Source organism: Panthera pardus, unplaced genomic scaffold (genome assembly GCF_024362965.1).
Source record: "Panthera pardus isolate Hobbes unplaced genomic scaffold, ASM2436296v1 HiC_scaffold_4, whole genome shotgun sequence".
In the NCBI taxonomy this organism is placed as follows: Eukaryota; Metazoa; Chordata; class Mammalia; order Carnivora; family Felidae; genus Panthera; species Panthera pardus.
In genome coordinates this window covers 10,822,734-10,844,905 of record NW_026526969.1, presented here as the reverse complement: position 1 = coordinate 10,844,905, position 22,172 = coordinate 10,822,734, and the positions used below count along the sequence as shown (strand labels likewise).

The 22,172-nt window shown below is 61.4% G+C and overlaps 1 protein-coding gene across 1 annotated transcript; it reads right to left on the bottom strand.

Moving 5' to 3' along the window:
- Positions 1-2: 2 nt before the first annotated feature.
- On the bottom strand, positions 3-21,056 carry TECPR1 (tectonin beta-propeller repeat containing 1). The gene is made up of 24 exons (XM_053894225.1): positions 20,739-21,056; positions 20,057-20,239; positions 19,678-19,800; positions 18,584-18,709; positions 16,549-16,723; positions 16,341-16,441; positions 14,863-14,964; positions 13,191-13,336; positions 10,941-11,431; positions 10,431-10,576; positions 9,964-10,119; positions 9,266-9,415; positions 8,999-9,156; positions 7,998-8,119; positions 6,905-7,007; positions 5,851-5,947; positions 5,698-5,777; positions 4,744-4,800; positions 4,114-4,294; positions 3,675-3,810; positions 2,720-2,812; positions 1,922-2,028; positions 1,665-1,784; positions 3-1,502 (listed from the first exon to the last, which is right to left on the bottom strand). Exons 1-24 carry the CDS (start codon positions 20,961-20,963, stop codon positions 1,341-1,343), a joined length of 3,540 nt encoding a protein of 1,179 aa, XP_053750200.1. The 5' UTR covers positions 20,964-21,056; the 3' UTR covers positions 3-1,340.
- Positions 21,057-22,172: the final 1,116 nt, after the last annotated feature.

Here is a 22,172-nt window from a genome sequence, read left to right as displayed (position 1 = left end):
CGTTTACACTCTGGTGTGAGTTTTTATTGAATAAAGAGCATCCAAGGAATCAGGATGGTTCGGTGGGACGAGCAGGTAGACAGTGGGCACTCAGCAGGACGCAGTCGCCCTGGGGCAAGGGCAAGGTGAAAGCAGCTGCAGACAGCGGAGGGCAGGTCAGCAGATCGCTGCTTGCTGCTGTAGAAGAAATCCACCAGGCCCATCCGCAACCAGATGGTGACGTGTAAACAGGACCACGTCCCCCAGCCCACGCTCACACCTCCTGGTCCCACATGCAGAATTCACCGCAGCAACGCAGAGACCATCAGCTCCCTCCAGGGCCCCTGGGGGAGGGGACCTCAGCCGAGACCTCCTCCAAGTCAGCCTTTGGGTGACAACGCCCTGCGTGGCCAAATGGGATCCGACGCACAGCTGGCCCCTCCTGATGGAATCCCAGGGAAGGCTGGCGTCGGTTCTGTTCCCAAACCAGCAGAGGTGGGCTTGGGCTTCTAACGGCCTCCAGGCAAGTGTCCGGTTGCAGGAGGCAAACTTGAGGCTTCGCCAGTGGGGTCATAATTGAATAAAAAGCAGCAGAAAAGCTGGTTTTTATTCAAGGAGCTTTCCTACTGGCCTGGCCGGGAAGACTCTTGCCCTGGGGTGCGGGTTCAGGGCTGCGGCCTGCACACCCCATGTCCCTGCGGCCCCTGATCACACAGTGTGATCAGACACAAAGGGGGCCGCCCCCAAGCCAGCGGGGGAAAGGCTGGCTGAGGGCAGATGCCCACAGTTCTCTGCACGTGGACAGCTTCCCCCGTGCATGCCAAGGCGCCTGTGCCCACCCAGGAAAAAGATGCCCCTCCCCAGCCTTCACTCGCAAGCTGTCAACTCTTGCTGAACTTTTGAACTTAAACCATGAGTCCGGCTCTGAGAAAAGATGACAGAATGGGGCAAAGTAGCCGCAAGACCCATAAGCCATTTTCTTGGGGCGAGGGGCAGTGCCCCTGTGCTGTCTGGGGACACCCAGGGCCTCATGGGTTCAGCTTCCCTGGAAGGCTCCAGGCTCTAGGTTCCCTTTCTGGAAAGACAGGAGGCAGAGGGGAGAGGGACAGGCCTGAGAGGCAGGGATGAAGGGGCCCCCACCCCACTCCATGGCCCTCCTCGCAGACAGGGACACCGAGGGAGCGTCCATAAAGCTTCACATTTCTGGGCTGGTTCAGCCAGCGCCTCCGAGGTGGCTGTGACCTCGGGCCAGCTTCCCTCAAGGATCCACATCCAAGAGCGGCTCAGACGGGAAGGCTCACTTATCATCCTTGATCCTTCACACCTGCATGAAGCCTCCTTCCAGGTGAGAGGAGACAACCTCAGCAGCGGACCAGGCCGGGGGCCTCCTGCGGGACGCCGGCCACCCCCGAGGGTGCGCCGGGGAGGCCCCGCTCCCCACTGCATTCGGCAGCTCTCTCCTGGGACCTGCCCCTGAGGGCTCTGGTGGCATTGGCCCGGACGGAGATGTGATCCCAGCCCCCCTGGAAGGAGAGAGCCTCGTCACCCATGCTGCCGGGGGCCCAGGGGAGAGCCCAGGAGATCAAGGACCCCGGAGGGGCTGTGTCTGGGGCCTCCCACCAGCCCCGGCGCCAGGTTCCAGCGCACACAGTGTGACCACGCAGCCCCAGGCCAGCCTTGCTCACCCCAATGCCGTAGTCCCAGCCTTGCCCCTTGGGCTCTCGAGGCTGCACCCCTGTGCGATGACATACGGTCCCCCGGCTCAGGCTATGGCTCCCCTGGACCTTGTTGGCGATAACCCAGACCTGGAACGCAGACCCGTTGAAGCCCGGCCCCCAGCTCCAGTGGGACTGTGGGGATGGCAACAGGGAGAGCAGAGCAAGGACCCGGAGCACCCCAAATCCGCCCTGGGCCTCGCCACCCCCACCCCAGGCACCCAGACCTGGTCCAGGGGCCCCACGGACACTTGGCGCACGTTGTTGGACACATGCTCCCAGCTGGAGCCCTGCGGGTAGCTGGGCGTCACCCCCTGGCGATACCACAGGTTTCCTGGGGAGAGAAGGGCCCAGAACGTCGGAACGGGGCCGGAGACGGAGGGGGCCGGACCACACTTCCGGGCGCTTCTGCGTCCCCAGAGAGAAAGCAGCTCAGGCCGGAGCCGGCTCTGCCCTCTCCACGCTGCCCTCCACCTGAGCCGCACGATCGTCCTGCTGTGCCGGGCTGGCACCATCGCGCTGTCTCTACGCATGAGAAACTGAGGACAAGGAATTCTTTAAACAAATACAGAGAACAGGGCCTGGGCACAAAGCCCTGGTTCCAGTCCTGACTCTGCCCTCTCTTCACCTTGCTTTGCGACAACAGCCGCAGAGCAGAAAAAGGAACTGGCGAGATCCCTGCCCGAGGTGGCACAGGTAGGTGACCTCCGCCGGCCCCGAGCTGCCCGTGGGACTCCCGCGTGGCAGGCCCGAGTGGTACCCTCTAGGAGACGCTCCCAGCAGCCACGCGGCATTGCCTGGCCTCGGCCCCGCGCCCTCTGCTATGGCCCAGGCAGCCCTGACCAGCCTGCATGGCTCGCGAGCCGGACTCATTCGGAGGCTGATCTCAGGCTGATGGCCCCTCGTGGTGGCTTAGCGAGGTCTTATGTCAGGGACCCGGGGCTGGTGAGGGTCTCATCCCACTGCGGTAGCTCAGGGAACCCCTAATCTCCCCTGGTGGTCACTGAGGATCAGAAACAACTTGCCGTTTTCATCCAAGGCATACACTGACGTCTGCCCCACGGACACCTGCTTCAGTCTCTGCTTGGGGGGGGACGGGATGTGGTACCAGCAGTCACCTGCAGCGAGTGCGAGGTCGGACTCAGGATGTAGCTGGGAGACTCCGATCCTGCCCACGAGCTCGTAGACCGTGTGACCCCACCCCCTGCGGCTCACAGGGTCAAGGCAGGTGTGGCTGGCCTCCATCCCCAGGCCAGCCAGGTCACACACGTGTGATGGGCCTGGCGTGAGCTGAGGGCCAATAGAGCGAGCCCCCAGCATCCCACTCCACCCAGGGCCCTCGGAGCCTGTGGCGGCTTCCAGACCGTGGGGTCCAAGGGGCCCATCTCAGAGTAGGGACACCAAGGAGCCCAGCCTGGCATGTGGTGGCCAGCCCATCCCGGGGCCACCACACACAACCACCACACATGCCCCCTGTCCTCGTGTGGACGGCAGCAACGTGCAGGCCGCCACCCCTCTGTAGGACCGCCTCAGGGCCAGCCTCCTCCATGCCAGACACTGTCTAGACAGCCAGCCAAGAGCAAGCCAGCCTGGCCTGCGCTCCCAGAGGGTCCCCTGAGTAGTTTCCTGTGCAGGGGGATGCAGGGCTATCCTGAAGGGCAGGATGCGTAAAGGGCCCACAACCAGCAATGGCCGGGGAAGGGGGCTGAGCCTGGTGAAGGGCAGCTGTGAGGGACTGTCCCACCCCCTGGGCGAGAGTCCCCATCTGTCCTGGGAGGAGGGGGCATGGCCTCTGGTCACAGTCCTGGCTTGGCCCCCGTGCCTGGTCCCCAGGCAGCAGTCAGTTGAACTGAACGTTAGGGGACCCATCTTCCTTCCCCCAGAATCGCAAGCACGTGCGGCCTCACCCCGACCAAACCCTGGCCGCCTCTCGTCCCCACGCACAACCGGTGGGGATCATTCTAGGGGGACAGCACTCACCGGCCGGCTGGGCAGGGGACACGGAGCCCCGGTAGAAGGCGGAGCCATCCCTGGCCACGGCCCACACCTGGTGGCAGGCCCCGATGGAGACAGAAGTGAAAGGCTGGTCAGTGCCCACGTGCAGCCAGGAGGAGCCCTGGAGATGGGAGCCAGAGGGGACACTGAGGGCTGCCTGGGCCTAACCTCTGCCCCTCCCCCTGCCCAAGGTCCCAGGTGAACTGGCAGCTCCTCAGGCCGACCTTAGCCTCAGCTCCCACTGCCCAGGGAACCTAGTGACCCCTAGGGCCACATCCTGGGGCCGCCGGTCCCCGGGACTGTCCTGGGCAGGCCCCTGGAGGCCTGAGCCCAGCCGGACTTTGGTCCAGAGTTCTATTTTGCGAAGAATCTGCCAGAACCCCCAGAAGGGCCCAAGGGCTGGCAGGTGAGGCAGGGTGCTCACCGCGGGGTTGAGCTCAGACACACCCAGACGACACAGCACATCCCCCTTGTCACTGATGGCCCAGAGGGCGATGCTGTGCCCACTTCTGTTGGCGCCTGGGCTCTCCGGGATGATGGACACATCCGCAAGGGCAAGAGGGGCCACCTCCAGCCAAGGCCCACTGGTCACCAGCTTGCACTTTCTGCAGTGGGAGACGTCAGAGCCCCGGGTCTGATGCTGCAGGAAGCTCCCCTTCTGCCCACCCGGCCTCTCGGGCCCCTGAGGGGAGGGCCGCGACCACCCCCAGGGCCCCCCACATGGGCACCCCTTTCCGCTGGGCAGGAATGAGGGGCCTGGAGAGGCCCCGCCCCACCCTGCCCTGCCCCCAGCCAGGCCTCCCATCCCAGACCTGCCTGTCCTGCTGGGAGCAGAATCTGCCAGTGACATTTCTCTTGTTTGTTCTTGAAAACAAACTCTTCAGAAACCAGAGAGCAGTTGGGAGCCCAAGGGCATTTCCTGGGCTGACATTTACTTTGATTCTGTTTCCCTCCCACCCTCTCTCTCCCTGGCGGCGGCTTTTCTTCCAAGGGGACTGGTGAGGGGAGGACCTGTAGGCAGGGACGAGGCCACGCCTCCCAGTTACCACTTTACCTAGCCCAGCACCTTCTCCTCACAAAATCCTTCATGGTTTTGTACCCGTGGTACGAGCTGGAAGAGGAAGAAGCCCAAATCAAGACCACGTTGTGCAAGTTTCCAGAAAGTGACAATACCGCGCACACACACGTTCTTTTTCTGCCTGTTAAAGGGCGGAGCCTGTGAGCCACGGCGTGAGCTCAACAGGCAGCAGGTATCACAGGACACGAGGCTGATCTGTCAGACGCCTCCAGCTCGGCTGGGGTCTCCGGGGTTCAGGTCTCCCTGGGGTCAAGGTCCACGGGCCAGGATGTGGCAGCTGCCGGACCAGGGGGCTCTGAGTCCTCCTCACCACTGGGCCCACCAGAGCCCTTCTGGGGAACAGACGAGCTGAGGCCAAGAGGAGGGTCAGTTCGGGAGGCTCAGATGTGGCTGGAGGGGATGCCTGCGCGTTCGCCTGCCCCTGATGCCTGCCTGGTCGGCCCCGAGCCTGGTCCCGCTCAGAAGCCCTGGCTTGGGCTCCCACCGCTCCGCCTTCCACTTGGATGTGACTTGTGCACCGCAAAGGGCCTGCCGCCCACCAGTGCCATGTACCCACCGGCCACCAGGCCCCCCCCCACGCCCCCACTTTGCAGACTTGTCATCCACATCTCCCTTTGCCTCTCAGGACCGCACTGGCCTCACTCCACCCTTTGTTCAAGCTGCCCCTTCACCCGATACCTTCCTCCTGCCGCCCCCACCCATCACCGGGTCCCTGGCTGGCCCTCCCGGAACAGACGAGCTGGGGGCTTAGGGAGCCAGGACGGCCCTCCCTGAGTCTATCTGCTGAACCAAGTGACCGGCCCCAAACCCTGCTGGCAGCTGAGGGGGGCATCCAGGGGTCTGCTCCTCGGCCACGCCCTGGGGCTTGTGGGGGGCCGGAGTGACCCAGGACAGCAGGGCAGGGGTGCTGCGTGGCAGAGAGACGCTTACGCAGGGAAGTCACTGGCATACTGCCAGCCCTCCTGGTCGGTGCCCCCAGGAACGCTGAAGTCCACAGCCCAGTCAGAAACCTGTGGGGAGAGGCGGGTCAGCACAGGCGGCCCCCGGCCCTGGCCCCGGCCCCGGCCCCGGCCCGGAGCTCACCCAGCTCCACTGCAGGGACGGGGGCTTCGTGCTGGCCTTGGTGCGTTCCTGCAGCCCCGAGGCGTCGCTCCACATGTACCGGTCGGTGGGCAGACCCCTGTGTGGACAACAGGCGTGGTGGGGTCACATGAAGAGGAGAGAACGGCCAGCACCAGCTGGTGGCAGACAAGACGGGAGCTCCTGGGACATCTGCGTCGGAAGGGGTGAGGGGCAAAAACAGGGCTGCCCCAGGGCAGGATCTGCCCGAGGGCTGCGGTGCACTGTGGTCTGGGAGCCCACGTCTTCCCCCAAGAGATGTCACAGCCCCAGTACCTGTGAGCGAGAGGTGATCAAGCTGGCATGAGGTCACTAGGATGGGCCCTAAACCAACATGACAGTGTCCTTACTGAGTTCAAACTTCCCGAATTGGGAAGGCGATGTGAACACAGCAGGGACATTACCACAAACCAAGGGATGCCCGTGGCTCCAGGCTGGGAGGCTGGGAGCAGATCTTCCCTTGAGCCCCCGGGATTAAGTGGCCCTGCCCGCACCTTGATTCCAGACCGCCCCCGCCAGCCTCCAGAACTGGGGGGGAGTCAACGTCCACTGTTTAAACTGCCCAGCGTGTCGTGCTTGGTGACGGCAGCTGAGCCGACCCGGACAGAGTGACAAGGGCACACGGTGGTGTCAGGCACCTGGCCGTGAGGCTCAGGGGGCGGGAGCCGTGGCCCTCAGTGCGCATGGTGCCGCCCCGTCCCGCTTCCTAAGGACCGAGGAGGAAGGGGGGACGCTACCCACAGCCCATGCGGAGGTTTCCAGGACGTATTTGGGCCACGGGTATCAACTGCCTTAGAAAGAGCTCACGCCCCGGTTTGCTGGGGTGGACAGAGAAACTCCCAAGTATTTACACACAAGGAAATCCCTCGAGCCGCTTGTACAACACCGTGAGGTCACGCACGATCTACCTGTCCGAGGCTGAGCGGAGGGTAGATGTTGAGCTGGGTCACCCTTGGGTATCGATCGGTGGGGCCATCACCGTCTTTACGTTCCCGCCGAGACTGTGGCTGAGGCTTACCTGCTGGAGTAGCCGGTGACGGGGTTCCAGCGCTGGTTCTCGTAGATGTAGACGCATTTCACGTCTGACTGTGTGTAGATGTTGCTGGTGCTGCTGGCCAGGCCTGGGGGGAGAGGAGGCTGACGGATGGGGACTCAGGCTTCTGTCAGAAGCACTGAAAGGGGCAGAGGAAGGGCGGGGAGGGCCAGCAGAGAGGGGCTCACCGGGCTGCGGAGCGGATGTCCCAGGGGCTGGCCTGGGTTTCTCTCCCCATGATTATTCTGGGCTGTACACCCTCCAGGAGAACAACGTGAGGCGCACTCAACCTCCCGCCCATGCCACCTTCTAGCTCTGGTCTTGGTCCCCCCTTCTCTCCCTGTCTTCCCACTTAACCAGGCACCAGGCAGGTGGGGGGCCCCACCAGCTCCTTCTTTACTAATACTAAGACTCACATAACGTCTGTGAACCCCAATTTCCTCATTTGTAAAAATGGGGACAAACGTTAATTTCTGCCTCACAAATCAGGGTGCTGTTAAGCCTGGGAATGTGAAACTCCTGTGGTCTCAGTGGACCACAGCTGCTTCTACGGGACTGGCCACCCCTCACTGCAGGGCATGTGGGCTGTGGCATGGAATTTTCCACCTGAGGGTTTGCTTCCCGCCTCATCTCCCAGAACCAGACACAAGGCCCTTGCTTCCCAGAACTGGGGTGGGGGCGGGCAAGAGGGGTTCAGCAAGCTCTCATGCCCTAAGGCACGACCCACCCATTCAGGGGCTAGAATTCTGAGACCCAGGCCCCAGGGCTGCCCCCAATGTACCCTGAGGCCTCGTCTGTGAAATGAGGGGTGAAGGTAGCTGCCTTTCTAGAACCTTCAAGGACCCCGGCTCAGCTGTGGGTGCAGGACCGAGGCAAGGTCTGGTCTTCAGCTCTCACACCTCATGGGTTGGCCACGGGACCATCCTTTGTGGAAGCTGGTGGCCGTGGTGAAGGTCACCCGTCAGCCAGCTGCCAGCGGAGAGTCAACACCGGGACAGTGGCTCCGGTGTGGGGTGGGGAAGCCAGATGGGCGGGGAGGGGACGGGCCGGGAAGGCCCGGGGAGCTGGCCGCCCTCACCTTGGAAGCAGCCGCCGCCGCCCGTGTAGACCCAGGCCGTGTGGTCGTAGCCGATGCCCCACACCACACCCTGGCCGTTGGCTTCCACCACCCGCAGGTGACCTCCCATCTGACGCCAGAACCTGGGAGCGAGGGGAGAGGGCAGGGAGAAGCGTGTCCCGGTGGCCTTGGCAGCCTCCTCCCCCTGCAGCCCTGTTTGCTCGGTCGCCTGCCTCGAATATCCCGTTTTTTATTCATCTTCAATCCCCAAGTGGTGGACTTCCTGAGGGATGATGGCACCTGCCTGGTTTCCATTCGGTAGTGATCAGAGCTAACTCAGCCCCAGAGTCAGCAGGGGGGGGACCAAGCCAGCAGCCCTCACGGGACATGCCCCCTGGGGGCCTGGGACGGACATCTCATGGCAGAAAGCAGGGTCATCTCATCAGGATGAGCCACGACACGGGCCAGCACACTGAGGTGACAGTGCAGCCTCCCGGGTGGGCAAAGTACAGGCTGCTACCTGGGTCACCCTCCTGTGGGCCCAGGTCCTGCTACTGTCACTGGAGGCAGTGTGACTTGTTTCTCCGGGTGTAACACACAGGGCCTCCAAGAACGGAGGACCAAAGGTGGACAGACTCGTCCACTCTCCCCTCCCGAGCGGGGCCTCCTGGCCTCACCTACCTTGGGCTCGGGGCCACCTAGAGGGGGCCCTAGGTCAGTGCGGGGAGCTAGGTACCCCCTGCTTCCCCACCTCAAATTCCGGGTGCCCCAGAACGGTGCCACCAACGCCCCCCCGTGGACGACCTGGTTCCGTCTCCTGGTTTTGAATGCCACCTACAGAGCCACCTCGTTCCCGGCCTCCAACACCTGCCTGAGCCCTGCCAAGTTTCCAGTCCCCCTCGGGGTCCTCGAACAGCCCCAGGAAGACTCGAGACCTGGGAGCCAGACTGCGGTTCCCGCTCCGGTGGGCGGTGGGCGGTGGGAGGCGGGAGGCAAGGCCAGGGTGCGACTGACTGACTCACATCTGGTCGCAGGGCAGCACGTGCTCGGGGGCCTCCAGGTTCGGGCTGGGCTCGCTCACGAAGATGTCCCCCTTGCAGGTGATGGACCAGATGGCCTGTGGGGAGGGGCGGCCGTGGACCCTCCGGCTCTCACAGCAGGACAGGTTAAGCAGGGCAAGCTGGTGTGGGGAGACGGTGGGTCACTGTCGGGAGGGGGGCGGCCGGCAGGCCGAGGCCAGGCTTCCCGGAGACCGCTGCCCGCTGAGCCTGGTCCGTGTGACCACTCACCCAGTCGTTCATGTCCTGCTCGGTGGTGGCGGCCAGACGCACAGGCCACCTCTGCCGGGTCCTCTCGGGGGTGTAAAGGGCGAAGGAGTGCTTGGTCTCGTTGAGCACGGGGACCAGCACGGTCACCTCATTGAGGAACACGTGGATGTACTGTTCACAGAGGGTGGAGGGCGGGGCTGTCACCAGGGCACGGTGGCCCCGTGGGGCTGGGGGCACAGCGGACCTTCGGGCGGAGCCCCTGCCGCGGCGGACGGACCGGGGTGGTCTGGGTCACGGGTCACCCCTGATTCCACAGAGCCGGTCCCAGAGGCCCCCGGGGCCTGTGGGGTTTTAGCGGTGGGCTCTGGGACCAAGCAAGTTCTGCACAGAGGCCTAGTTCACGAGCAACCACATTAGTTACATTCTCCATGTCCACAGGACCACCCTCGACCCTGGCTGACTGGGTTCAAACCCCAGTCCTCGGAGGGCTGAGCGGCTCCACCTCTGAGGCTGATTTCTCCTCTGAAATGCCAGGGGCTGCCGGCGGCTCAGTGAGGCTGCAGCAGGGGGGGCCTCCACACTCCACACCTGCCCCCCACCGCAGGGGCTGCTGTCACCACGGGCTGGACACGCCCCCCCCCCCCCCCCCCGCCGCCGAGCACCTGGGGGGCCTGGGTCCCGGTCCCCGGTGTGCCCTTCTCACGGGACCCCCCACGCACCTTCTTCTCCTCGTGGACCACATAGTAGATGAAAAGGATGCTGTCCCGAGCCCCGTCGAGCCCCGTGAACTGCTCCAGGGCCACGCGGACGTCCACCCACTTGTGAGGCTTCCAGTCACACCACCACTGCAGGGCCCCCGTCTTCACCCACACCGACTGTGGCACGGGCCCCCAGCGCACGAGACAGAGTCACAAGCGGGCCCCGCGTGCACCCAGCTCCCCGACCTCCCGCAGTGATGGAGATGGTGCTCTCGTACACCCGACAGGTGCCGAGCCCACAAGCCAGGGTCGTCTATGCACAACCTCCTCGTTCTCAAACAGCCCGTGGCGGAGGCGGGGCGGGGGGGGGGGGGCGGTGGCAGCGGGCACTGTTACCCCACGCTCTAGGCGGGGAAGCCGAGGCTCGGGAAGGTGCTGCGCCTGACCCAGTGTCACAGACAAAGCTTGTCGACTGCCCACCTGCTCACCTGCTCCACCGCCTGCTCGTAGTGCCGGAAGTTCTCCAGCTCCCGCTTGGTCCTTTCCGTGAGCTGCTGGAAGATCTGCTTCCGCCAGGCGGCGGTCTGGGCCGGCGTGATGGACAGGGACAGCGTCTGCATCGAGGGGGACAGGCCTGCAGGCCAGCGGAGCCTCAGAGCCAGGGCTTCTGTTTTTGTTTTTAACCAGCCTTTTCTGGCTGGAGAGCTATGAGCTCTGTAAAATGCCCCACAAGGGCGTGTGGGGGGCTCGGTCGCTTGGGTGTCCCACCCTTGATTTCGGCTCAGGTCATGATCCCAGGGTTGTGGGACCGAGCCCCGCCTGTAAAAGGCCATCACTGCCAGGGCAGGGAGAGGGGAAGGGGCGCCCTGCCCCGCTGGTCTCCGAAAGCTGCTGACAGGCCGGCTGGACCAGAGGGGGCGTCCAGGCAGGACATCGGGTCGGCTCCCCCAGCACGGAGCACCCTCTGGGGCGCTCGGCCCCCGGACACCTGTGCTCACCCGACTGGACGGTGAACCACTTGAGCACGGTGTGGGCCTCCACGGCGCAGTCTCCTCCTGACACCCAGGCCCAGAGGGGGTGGTCATCGGCCCCGTAGGGCTCCTCCAAGCCCAGCGGGAGGAGCCCCAGCGAGGAGAGGCCAGTGGTCTCTGGAAAGCCAGCAGCCGAGCGGCTGGGTGCTCTCCTGGGCTCCTTCAGGTCAATATTGGTCCAGGGCAGTTCGGCCAGGGTGGAGGCCGGGCCAGGGCAAGGCTCAAGCCCCGGGGTCTGAATGGCAGGGCCAGCGACCTCCTCCTCGCCGGGCTCTGTGGTCCTGCCGGTGCCTGAGCCCGGGGCCAAGCTGTCCCCAGGCTTCCCGGGACTGTCTCCAGACTCTGCAGGGCCAGGCCGGTCTGGACCTGGTCTCTCGGCTTCTGAGGAGGCGTCCGTGTCGCTCGGTGCACAGGACTCACCACTGCCCCTCACCTCGTCGCCGAAGAAGCAGCCGGCACTGGGAACAAAACGGGCAGACCCGTGACCCCTTCGAGGGAGGAACACGCGCTGCCGTGGGCAGGCCTGGCTCGTCCGCCGTGACCCCGGGCGAGCCACAGCCACGCCGCCACGCGCCACACACGAACAGCTACCTCCCACGGAACTGGAGCAGCCAGGTCACATCCCAGGTCGATCATATCATTGGCAGTCCTATTATTTTCTCACTGTGGCAAAGGACCTGTGACGGAATACTGACCGTCTCAAACGATGCGGCATGCAATACACGCGCAATGTCGTGCGACCACGACTACCTAGTGCCAGAACTCTGTCGTCACCCCCACACGGAAAGCCTGTACCCATTAAGGAGCCGCACTCCATACTCCTCTTTCCCTGCCCAAACCTCCAGGTTTAGGTAGAAACGGTATCATGCAACACGCGATCTTTTGCGACTGGCCTCTCACTTAGTACGATGATGTCACCGCTCACCCGCGTCGCGGCACAAATCAGTACCGCATCCCTTTTACTGCTGAAAAATATCCTGCTGTAGGGATAGGCCACATCTTATTCCTTTATTCGTGGATGGACTTTGGAGTTGTTTTCACCTTTCTGCTGTCGCGAATAATGCTTCTATAAACATCCACATCCGAATTTTTGTTTGAACCGTTTCCAGTTCTTCTGGGTGTATGTCGAGGAGGGCGAGTGCTGGGCCACACGGGAATTCTAGCTTTAACTTCTTGAGCAACTGCCAGACTATTTTCCAAAGCAGCCACACCATTCTCTCCACATCTTGTCAACACCTGTTACCCCTTTCTTTTTTGACTGTAGCCCTCCTGGTGGGTGGGAAGGGGCATCTCACTTTGGGTTCTGATTTGCATTTCCCTGGTGACAAATGATGTCGGGCATCTTTTTCTGTGTGCTTTGGAGAAACATCTATTCGAGTCCCTTGCCCTTTTTAAACTGAGTTGTCTTGTTGTTAGTTCTAAGAGTTCTTTATATATTCTAGATGCTAGGTTCTTGTCAAATGTATGATTTGCAAATATTTCCTCCCACTCTGTGGATGGTCTCTTCCCTTTCCTGGTAGTATCCTTTGATGCACAAAGGGTTTTCATTTTGATGAAATTCTGGTTGATCTATTTTTTTTTTTTTCCTTTGGGTTCTGTGGTTTCTGGTCACGTTAAAGAAGCCATTGCCAGACCCTAGGTTGGGCGTCTGTAGTTTTGAAAGCTTCTCAGCTGATTCCAATATTTAAGAGCTGCCAGCTGAGAGCCTAAACCCTCAGGTAAATGAGGAAGGCGCAGCCCGGCCGGTCTCTCAGCCCTCTCAGCGGAGTGAGGACGGCCATGCTGGGGCAGCAAAGGGGTGTGGAGCAGGGTCTGGGCAGGACCCACGCTGCAGACAGGAATGTGGCCAGCTGTGGAGCACTGTACCAAGGGTTCCCGTGCCATAGGACCAGGCAGGTAAGCACTGCGGGCAATCGTGTTACGGAGCCAAGGCGTCCCCAGCTGAGCTGCTAAGTCATCTGCCGGCACTGAACGCCAGAGGCCAGAGCTGGGACTCATCCCCTCTCTACCCCCATGGCCCTCCAAATTGTAGCAGCGGCAAGCCTGGGACCTCGCGTCTAACGCAAAGTCTACTGAAACAGAAGCCCGGGGGCTGGGGCCTGGCCATCTGGGTGGGAACAAGCCCTCTAGGCATTTCTGGTGCCCGCCCAAGTTTGAGAGCCCACCGACGGCCCTTCCCGACCCGACCTCTCCATGCCCTGCTGCCCTTGGGATCACCTGAGGAGACTTGATGAGCTACCAGAGTGTGACCGGTCACACTCTCGGCTGGCGACGATGGCCTTCCATGTTTTCCCACTGAGCTCGCTCTGGGTGACACCCTGACGGAAGTATATGGCCCGGTCCTCACAGCCAATGCCCCACACCTGGCAGAGAGAGGCACTGCTGGGTGGGAGGCCAGCACAGACCCTTTCTGGGGTGTGAGGGGAGGGCAAGGAGTAGGGGACAGCACCCTAAGTCTGGAGGACACGTCTGCAAATGCAGGCAGGAGCCCCCCGGCCTCATGTGCGGTCGGGTGCGCATGTGCACATGAGTGTTAGGGCCTGGAGGACGATGGGGTGGATGTGGGGTGTGTGCACAAGTCAGACACAGGGAGCAGAGGCCAGAGAGGACCGGGGAGGGCACGGCACCAAGCTCAGGAGAAGCAGGGACCCTGTCCTGGCTCCCCAACCTCAGGCAGACCCTGGGCTTTGGGGCGACAGAGTCCAGGTGAGGTGCTGATGCCACTGGGTGCTGTGTCGGCACACAGCGTCCACCCGGGCCCCCGGCTTCTGAGTAGCCCCCGGTGGGAGGACAGCTGTTCCCCAAGTGCGCCTAGAGAAGGGTCTGGGTCTTTTTAAAGATGCAAAATAGGGGCGCCCGGCTGACTCAGCGGGTCAAGTGTCTGACTCCTGACTTCCGCTCACGTCACGATCTCATGGTTTCGTGAATTCGAGTCCCGCGTCGGGCTCCGTGTGGACAGTGTGGAACCTGCTTCCAATTCTCTCTCTGCCCCTCCCCCGCTCGGGCTGTCTCTCTCAAAATAAATAAAGAAACTGAAAAAAAATTAAAGATGCAAAACAACCTCCTTGACTCTGACCTCCTTTTCAATGAGAAAGGAAGCTGGGCAGGCATCCTCCTGCTCTCCACCTGCGGGCGCGAAGGAGGGCGTGCCGAGCGGCTGGGGGGCCCGGGGAGCAGCCCGTTTTGGGCCCTGGCCTGCAGGGGTGCCTACGGGAGTGTCTACGGGGCTGCACCTGCCCAGGGTGGTCCCAGTGGCCTTGCTGGGAGGGCTGCGGTGTCTCCAGGCTGGCCTCCGTCCTCAGCCCCCGCGTGCACTAGCTGGAGCCCATCTGGCCCCTGGCCGCTGTGTGCCCAGCTGACTGGGGTCGGGGGGAGGACGGCGAGGGGGCCCAGGGGAGGCCAGCACCCCTGCCCTGGGCAGAGCTTCTAGGGCGGTGCGTTGGGACACAGGGAGTCTGAAAAGCAGCCAAGCCTCCTTCTCTACCAGGAAACACACTCTGCGGGGACGTTTAGGAGATGCTGCACCCATCAACTTGGGAAGATCACTTTTACTCTTCACTTACTGAGTGGATTTTGCCCAAATACTTCTCGGCAAAACCCCTCAAGTCTCCAGGATGTGCTCCCCACGACTGCTCTGCGGAGGGACCTGGGATGAGCAGGGGCTCTGGGACCCTGGGCAGAGCTAGCCCCCCCCCCGGGGTGCCCCTGCAGGCGGGAAGCCTAAGGAGGTGCTGGCACCCCTCCCCCCACCCGTGCAGGCATCACGAGCAGGCCTGGCTGGAAGGGGCGGCAGGAAGCATCAGGAGCCTCTGCTCTGAGACAGACCCCTGCTGTGTATGAACTGCTGACCCTGGCCATTGGGACCCACAGCTCAGCGTCACACGCACACCTGATCATTCAGCCCCACGTTCACCATCGTCATTTCTCCGACCATCTCGATCCAGCTGGTGCCACAGGGGTTGTGCGAGTTGATGCCTCTTCGGAACCACACCTGGGAAGGTCAGAACCAAACACACCCCCTTGGAGGGCCGCTGAACGAGATTAATTTTTAAAGGTTCTGGAAGGACCAATGAGTAATTTGGTCCTCTGGTCTCTGGCTCATGGCCACAAATGAGCACAGCACATCACTGAGAGAGATGTCATCTGTGTCCCTCTTCCCCATACCTCCCGCTGCACCTCCTTCTGAGCGTGGCACTGTCCCACAGGGCTGAGGGTCACCTGCCCCCAGCCACACCTGTCCTAGCGGCTTCCTTTCTATTCTCTGGCAGAGGGCATTGCCCCTCCGGGAGACAAGGCTGCCTGAATCTTTCAAGAACCTTCTCTCTACCAGCTCAGCACCCCTTGGCACCAGGCAGGAGCAGCAGGTGGCCGCTGTTTCACTGTGCACAGAGCTGGGGGGTGGGACTTCTCCTGGGCGGTGTCTGGTGGGGGGTGGCATGCACCACATCTCGAATGCAGACACCGACCCGTGAGCCTGACTAGAGACATCTCACCCCCACGGACCGTGGTGTAATCCTCATGCCCGACTCTTGGAAAATACCATTTTGTCTGGTCGAGTTTGCCCCTATGTAATGAACCACAAAATTCCTGAGGTGGGATGGGGGGAGGTGACCGGTTAAATGAGAAACCCTAAAATCGCTTTTATAAAAAATTCTAGGATGTCTAAAACATCTCCTTGACCCAAAGAAAGTCTGCACAAATATTTGTCTGAAGACTGAGCAAATCGTGGATATAAATAAAATTTCCTGCTCATTGAATTCATCGTTCTCAGAGGGGCTTAGTAAGTTGCGGTCTCTGGGAAGTGGATGCTTTGGGTGATCTGTACTTTCTCAGGCTGGGGGATGGCCCAAGGCTCAGGGACCTTCTGCATGGACACAGACTCAGACATGTGGGGGTTCTGCCCCCTTGGACAATGCTACCGATGCCTGGGAGGTGGGGTCGGAAACACCACGGAAGCAACCTGAAATCTCATTTCACTGGACTTGTCTCTGATGATGTAAAAACGAGCACTGGATGGGGTCAAATGGATTCAAATGGCAGAGGGTTCCAGAAAATTGGCACTGGACTGTGTGAAACGTTACAGCGTACTGAAGGATAAATACAGTTGTTCTGCAGCCGGTATGGGGGCATGGGTGTATCGTGGAGCTCACCACGGCCTTCAACCCCAGAAAATGCATGCTGCTTGGCTGGATTTGTTCTAAAGGGTTTAGACCACACTAGCGAGAGTCACCACACAGCCCTCAACATTAGGTGAGCCCTCGATTCGATTCCCATATGGGCCAGTGATGCCTTTAAAAATAAAGGAAGAAAGAAAATAAAGAAATTAAACAGAGCCCTCGGCCCCAGCCCCCAGCAACCCTGTCTTACTTTCCGGTCCTTGGTGATGGCCCAGACCACGCTGACTCCCACGGAGACGTGCATGATCCCATTTTCAGATGTGGGAGGCTCCACTATGGACCAGGAACTTCCTACCCGGCCCCAGAAGAAAGAGCAGGCGGCCCTCATCAGCAAGAGCGCTGGGGAGAAGAGTGGGCGTCCCCCTGCCTCTCCCTGTATGGGGCGTAGGGCTGCCCACCTTTGGGATTGTTCCTGTTGATTCCTTCCCGGACCAAGGCCTGCCCCTCCCAGAGCGTGACCCACAGGAGGTCGTGGGGCCCACAGCTGATCTGTACCGCCTCCCCTGGGGTGTCCATGAGGGACCACGATGAGCCTTCAGGGTTGGGGTGGCTGACATCCTCTCTGTACCACACCTGGGTGGCGGAGAAACCCACGGCAGGGTCAGGCGGGGCCCGGCCAGGGCTCCGGGTCAGGCTAACAGCCCAAGCCTGACTATGCTTGCACGAGTAGGTGCGCAGGCCAGGCGTGGAGTCTCTGGGAGCCAGGGGGCCCTGACTGTCCAGACTCGCTCTCCCTGGCCCCACTGCCATCGGAATCCTCATGCCAGATTAGATGGCCCCCAACCGCTGCTAAAAAAAATGCCACCCGGGGTTTCAGCCATCCTGGCTTTGGAACATCTGCTTTCAAGAACCCCTTCCCCATTCACCTAGGGTCCCAGGGAGACCTCTGGCCCCATCCAGCCCCAGGGGTCTTGTGCCCCCTAGTGGCGATGCACTCTCAGTACACTGAATCTAGGGGAAAAGGGGGGGGCGGGGTCCCTGGTGGTGAACCGGGAAAACCCCTAAATCCCTTTCATAGGAATGTGTAAAATATCCACTTCTTTTTTCCTTTAACCTGGAGACAACAAGTGTAACAAAATATTTAAGACTGAGCCACCTGTTCATATTGTCCAAACCGTTTGGCTCACTTCATCTGAAGGGGCTTCACGTTGCCAAGTGGTCCAGGGGGATGGGGACCCCTCCCAGGCCATCTCCACACTGGGGACCACGGCCTCCCAACCCTTACACCTCTCCCTCACAGCCCACCCCTCGGCAGCCTCCATTCTGCTACCTGCTGGTTTGGGGGCCCCTCAGTCTCTCTAGCTCCTCCTGGAGCCCAGGGTCCTAGTCAGACCTTTATGGCCCTCAGGAGTGCAGCAGGGCTGTGGCTGACCGCCAGCACAGAGCGACCACAAGCGCTGCTCTCACGCCCCTGTTCTCCCCTCTCTCTGCATCCAGGTGCTCATGGACCCTCAACGGGGGCTCTATCCCAGCCAGCTCCCTACCACCTTTCAGCACAGCACGGCTCAGAAAACAAACAACTGTGGGTTGAGCTATGCCCAGGCCAAACAAGAGTCCAGAGGTAAGTAAGCCTGATAAAAACCTACTGTGATTATTCCAAGGCCAACCAGAAAATCGTGGTGAACTTGTGGTAAAGGGTACGGACTGGACAAAGTCTGCTCTAAAACCACAGCTAAAGTGCTGAGTCACCTGCATGAAGGACCACCTATGTCACTACTGCCAGCGGGAGCTGGCCTTACTCCTTGGTTCATAAACTTCCTGAGCGAAGAATCTCCTCTTCTCTCTAAACATCCAGCCACCCAGCCTCTGACCTCCCCACCTACCCGTCTACCTACTCACCCATCTATCCACCCACCCATGCACGCACCTACCCATCATCCATCCACCTACCCACTCAGCCATCCATACAGCCATCTACTCTCCACACACCCATTTATCCACCTGTCCATTCACCTCTCCACATAACCACCTGACCCCCATTCACGATACTATTGGAGACTGCTGTGCGGGAACCACCCGAAGGGAGTTGGCAGGGAACTCAGAATCTGAGGAGACAACATTGAGGACATCTGAGCTCAGGGTGGGCACTGATCAATGCTCTGGGGGCGCAGAGAAGGGATAGGCCAGGGCCAGGCACGGGGTGGGAGGTCAGAAGCTTGGAGGAGGAGGAGGAGGACCAAGTGGGTCCACAGAACCGCAGGATTCACAGGAGGGGTTACTGTGGGGACCCTACTAACATGGCTCCTTGCCTGCTCAGGGCGGTCCCAGCTGTAGGGACAGGCGGCGAAGAGCGGAGAAGGGCTCAGGGGCAGCCCCCGCCCCTAGCTTCCACCTTTGGCCCGGAAGGCCAGTTTGTCTCCTGCCTGCTCCTTCCGGTGGCTGGCCTCCCCCAGCCACCTCCCATCCTAGGACACAGGGGGACACGGGCCTTACCTTTCCCTGCAGAGACACGGCCCATACGGACAGGCGGCCCACAGGCTCGTCTGTGATTTCCCACCCCCCCACAGAGAGGTCATTGAAGGGGTCGGGCAGTTGCTCGGGGTCATCCTTCGAAGGGATCTGAAACGAGCAGGCATGTGGCAGAGGCGGTCACGACCCGCGGGCACCCGGACCAGGAGATGGCAGTGTTCCCCTCCTGGTGGACACCCGAGTGCTCGGCCCCCCTCCAACACTCCCCGCTACCTTCCCCCAGCACGCTGCCCTCTGTTCTCCAGCTCAGCCCGCCCACAACTGCCTGACTCCACAGAGAAGCCAGCAAGCCAGCATCAGGACAGCGAGCTCCCGGCCCTGGGTCCCCTCTGCCCAGGCCTCCCTCTGTCAGCCACTAGGCCTGGGGCTGCTACCCCGAGGGCCCACTGCTGCTCCAGTGTGGAAGGCAGACGTACAAGCAAGGTCTCGGCTCTGTGCTTTGCAGTGACCTGACTGCCGTGACCCTGTACCCCCACCTAGAAGGGGGCTGATCGCAGAACCTGGCCCTGGGTGTGAGCCGTTACCCTGTTCTCTGGGCGGCTGCTCCCAGCACAAGGGGCTGGCAGGCTGGGCTAGCGGCCCCACCTCAAAGCAGGATCCCTCCAGAAAGGTCTGGCAAGGGCCCAAGGCCCTCCTCTCATTCAAGGCCACATAGGACCCCAATCCAGGCCTCACATCCCTGAACTGGGAGATTTCTGGGGTCACGGGAACAACCCAAGAGCCAGAGTGGCTCCTGTGGGGGTTGGGGGAGGAAGAAGGGCACAGACTGTGCCTCAGTCTGGGGCAGGAGAGCCTGGAGACCAGGGTCAGGTCGAGTTCTGTGCTGTCCCGGGCCACAGTCTAGTCCGGCTTCCTCTGTGGCCAGCTCCCAGCCAAGAGCGCACTCAGCACCACAGTGTTCTTGGGACAGGAGGTGAGTCAAAGGCCAGGTCCCAGGGTGGCATGGTACGCCCTGCCCAGAGGAGGGGAGGGCGGGGATGAGGGTCCCATGGGACCCTCCCAACCGTGGGACTGCTGTACAACCCTGCCCCCTGCCCCGGCCACACTCAGGCATCGACCTTGGCCCAGGCGTCCCGGGATTCGTATCTCCTGTACCGGATCCACCTGCGCCGCCGCACACAAGAATTCCACTTCTTGTCTCTCGTGTAGGTGGCGGGGAAGTCGATGGCGTACGTCCACCCCTGAAATACCAAGCAGGGGGTGGCTCTGTCAGGCTCCTGGGGAAGGAAGGAAACAGCTGGGGATGGGGCTGGGGGGAGCGGGGTAGAAGAGAGGGAAGGGGACAGTGGTAGGGCCCCGAGTGCCCAGCCCCTCGTATCCCGAGCAGGAACATGCAGGGCACCAGCTGAGGGTGGACGCTGGGGCACCAGGCACAGCACCGGGGGGCACGGGGTCCTTCCCCACAGGGGAGCCGCGGCAGGAATGGAATGCACCTACCCCTTTCTCGGTGGGTTCCCCTCCAAAATTCTCGTCCACGTACCAGTCCGACTCCCACACCCAGTGCGGCGAGGGCAGCGCCACCCCGTCCAGCGGCCGGTGCTGGAGCCCACTCACGTCACTCCACTGCCAGCGGTCGCTGGGCAGGAGCTTCTCACAGAAGCCGCCCACGGGGTTCCAGCGCTGAGGGCCGGGAAGCAGACACAAGGCCTTAGGCCTGCTGCCGGCCTGGGGTGGCGGGGACCTCTCCATGACGAGCGGGACCCTGCCAGTAGGGCCCCCCTGCAGAGATCTCCAGGATGGGAAGTGAGCAGGGGGTCTGCCCGGAACTCAGGGATCAGAGCCTCCCACGGCTCATCACCAAGCGCCAGCACGTCAGCAGCTCCCCAAAGGGCAAACAACCTGCCGTGGGACACAGGGCCCCGAGGGGCAGCCGGTAGGGGTCATGGCCCTGCCCCAGGCTCCAGGAAACTACCCGGAGCCCACCTTGTGCAGACCTGGCCAGCCTGCCTTGATAAGGACACAACAGGGGGTCTGGCCCCAAAGGCCCTGGACGCTGGACAACTCAGATGTTAAGCAGAATGAAGGAAACGAATGTGGGGCTTGGCCACGAGCGTGGGGCAGGGCGATCTCCCTCCCGGCAGACCAACCAACTGAGCCGCCCAAACCCACGCGACTCCACCTGGTTCTCATAGGCCTCCTCCCGGCGGCGGATGGGGACGTCGCTGGCGCACACGTACACGTAGACCTGGTTGTCACAGGCGATGCCCCAGCAGCACTGCGTGGCCGCGCTGACGCGCTTGAACTCCAGCTGGCTGTCCTTGCAGGGCTCCCAGTACTGCCCAGCCGTGGAGAGTGTGTGCACCTTCCCGAAGAGATCCACCGCCCACAGCGCCGAGTTGGGCATGGCAGCGGTAACCGAGGGAGAACTGGTGGCAGGAGGCCAAGGTCAGTGTGGGCGGCCAGTCCCGGCTTCCAGTCTAGGGCCCTTCTTTTTTTTTTTTTTAATGTTTATTTATTTAGAGAGAGAAAGAGGGAGAGAGAGAATCTTGAGCAGGCTCCGTGCTGTCAGCACAGAGCCCAACACAGGGCTCGAACTCACGAACTGTGAGAGCATGACCTGAGCTGAAATCAAGAGCCTGAAGCTTTAACCGACTGAGCCACCCAGGTGCCCCCAGGGCCCATATTTGTTCTTTGTTCTTTCTTTTCCCTCTAATTATGGGGATTATTTTCAAACATACAAAAAATATACAGAGGAAAAAAAACGTAACATTCAAGTTATCTATCTCCCCAAATTTAACGAGTATTATCATTTGATCATATTTCCTCCACACCTTTCTTGTCTCTAAAAGAATAAGTGAAGGGGCGCCTGGGTTGCCCAGTCGGTTAAGCGTCGGACTTTGGCTCAGGTCATAATCTCACGGCTCATGGGTTCAAGCACCGCATCGGGCTCTGTGCTGACAGCTCAGAGCCTGGAGCCTGCTTCGGATTCTGTGTCTCCCTCTCTCTCTGCCCCTCCCGGCTTGTGCTCTCTTTCTCTCAAAAATAAATAAACATTTAATAATAATAATAAAAAAGAATAAGTGAAAAGTTACAGATTTAGTTCAGTCTTACGCCCATGGCTGCCTTCCCAGGAAGCCTCTGCCCCACGGTGGGCAGGTCCCCTCGTTTATGTGGGTCCCACAGTGACAATCCTATATGGGGGTGGTGAAAGCATCCCCACAGCCACAGTCCTGCGGGAGGCCTACGGCTGTGTGGTGGGGATGTGAGGGTCCTGTCTACGACCCCCTGTGTGACCACCCTCTCCTGGCCGAGCCCTCTCCATCTGCCATCCTCCACTCCTGCCGCCTTTTTCTGTCCTCTTTCTGCTCAGTAGGCGGTGGGCAAGGTGACTGGTAAGCTCTGTGGCCACCCCCACACCTCCAGGGCGGACCGTGCTGGTGCTCCCTGGGGCCTGACTCCCGGAGCCTGGCTTCCGGTAGGGAAAGCCTCCGACCAGGGCAGGGCCACGAGGTCTGGGATGACAGCAGGCCTGGGGAGTGGCAGCGGGAAGCTCGGCCTGACATCACCCCAAGGCCAGGAAGGAGGCAAGAGCTGCTAGGAGACAGCATCCCAC

Excerpts from the sequence above, each read along its gene's own strand:
- TECPR1 (XM_053894225.1), bottom strand. The coding sequence starts at position 20,963 with ATGCCCAACTCGGCGCTGTGGGCGGTGGATCTCTTCGGGAAGGTGCAC. Across the intron at positions 19,801-20,056 it reads GGGAACCCACCGAGAAAGGG|GGGTGGACGTACGCCATCGA; the intron begins GTAGGTGCATTC and ends TTGGTATTTCAG. Across the intron at positions 18,710-19,677 it reads CCCGGGACGCCTGGGCCAAG|ATCCCTTCGAAGGATGACCC; the intron begins GTCGATGCCTGA and ends TGCTCGTTTCAG.